Genomic DNA, 1,504 nt, shown 5'->3' with positions numbered 1-1,504 from the left:
CGGTGGTTGTTTTCAAGAGATAAGTTTTCAAATTGTTTCCATTTGATAGCTTAGAGGTTGGCTCAGCTGTTTGGCGCGTTCGTCGTTGGTGGTGAGAGTTAAAAGGTCAAGGCCAAAACAGGTCTCTTGCATTCTTGCATTCGCCATTCGCATCTTTGCTGCTGTCGCATCGCATCATAGCATCGTTTCGTCTATCGTCTCGTCTCGGCTGAGTAACTCAACACACATCAACTTCACTCGTTTTTTATGACGTTGTCGCTGGTGAATGCATATTGGTAAGTTTATAATTATATTGTTTTACGGAAGGAGGGATATAGTCTGCTACCGAACTTCCATCAAAGCCTCGACTAATCAGAGGTGCTCTTTGGTCACCGGCTCCTGAAAGAGTGGCTCCGATTGGCGGAGACTTTATTTATGGTCTGGGAGCAGACGATAAAACCCGTTTCGATTTCGATTGATTACTTGCCTAGGGTGGCGGAGTGTACTGGGAAACAAAACAAAGCACCAAGCAAAATATATGCTTTAAAGTCGCGGTTTTAGTTTATTTCTATCACAGTGCTATGTGAATGTATTGATGCATTGAAGCAGGCTACCCATTGATTCAAACCATGAACCATGTCAAGTTGTTCTTCCTGGCCGTATAGTGTAGTTTTCGTTTAGTGCTTTCTGCTTTTGTTGTGTTTCCACGCTACGCTCCGCCTCTCTGGGTAAGTTGTCTATTTAATTGTAGTAACTATTGTTCATGGTTGCTGTTTTTTTGCCTGACAGATAATGCCAGTTCATCTTGTTGCCCAGGAGTTGGGCACAAGGGCCCGGACTTATTTTTACCACATTGAAGAAGATGGCTGGCAGTACCATCTCAGCTATGAAAGGGATGCATCATCTTACTTCAAATGTGTCCGAAAGAGCAAAGGTTGCTTGGGCCGTGCTACCTATGACAGGGCTGAGGGGTTCCTGCACTCATCCCCTCATGACCATGATGCTGATATCCATTATCCAGACGAAATGGCAATGAGACGAAATGTTCTGTCTCGTTGTGAGAATATGGAATATATCACATACCAAAACATCATTTTGGAAGAAGGCAGAAAGTGAGTACTTGGTTTTGTTGCCTTCCATATATTCTAATATTCTTGTAGATGTAATTTACTAAAGCAATTGCTGTTGTATAGGTTCCCTCCTGAAGTGCGAGCCAGGGTTACATTTGCACGAATGCGCACACCCATGCGGAATGCGCGCATGCAGCGGTTCCCTCCACCACCAGCCACTCTTGAGGACTTGACTGCAGTTCTTATGAACCCGCAGTACAGTGTTCTTACTATGACACATGATGGTCTTGACAACATCTATGCTGGATCGGTGACTGATGCTGATGGGTTCCACCACGTGCTTTTCATGAGCCAGAGGATGCTTGAGCTGACACGTCGGCTGCGGCTGCAAGAAAAACATGACCAACAAGCAGGCCCGCCCTTCCGCGAAACGATGTTGCCAGCTCCGCTTTGCT

The 1,504-nt window shown here is 45.4% G+C and overlaps 1 protein-coding gene across 1 annotated transcript; it reads left to right on the top strand.

Annotated features, from left to right (window-relative positions):
• Window positions 1–8: 8 nt before the first annotated feature.
• Window positions 9–1,359, top strand: LOC127751689 (uncharacterized; the record flags this gene model as incomplete). Its single annotated transcript, XM_052275652.1, has 3 exons — window positions 9–275; window positions 769–1,091; window positions 1,173–1,359. Coding segments are annotated over exons 2-3 (507 nt in total), but the record flags the coding sequence as incomplete, so codon positions are not given.
• Between the last annotated feature and the right edge of the window lie 145 nt (window positions 1,360–1,504).

The sequence above is a fragment of the Frankliniella occidentalis genome, unplaced genomic scaffold (genome assembly GCF_000697945.3).
Source record: "Frankliniella occidentalis isolate FOCC.00 unplaced genomic scaffold, Focc_3.1 Scaffold728, whole genome shotgun sequence".
Classification (NCBI taxonomy): domain Eukaryota; kingdom Metazoa; phylum Arthropoda; class Insecta; order Thysanoptera; family Thripidae; genus Frankliniella; species Frankliniella occidentalis.
Note: the sequence above shows the minus strand (reverse complement) of the source record. Positions and strands in the feature narration are given on the sequence as shown.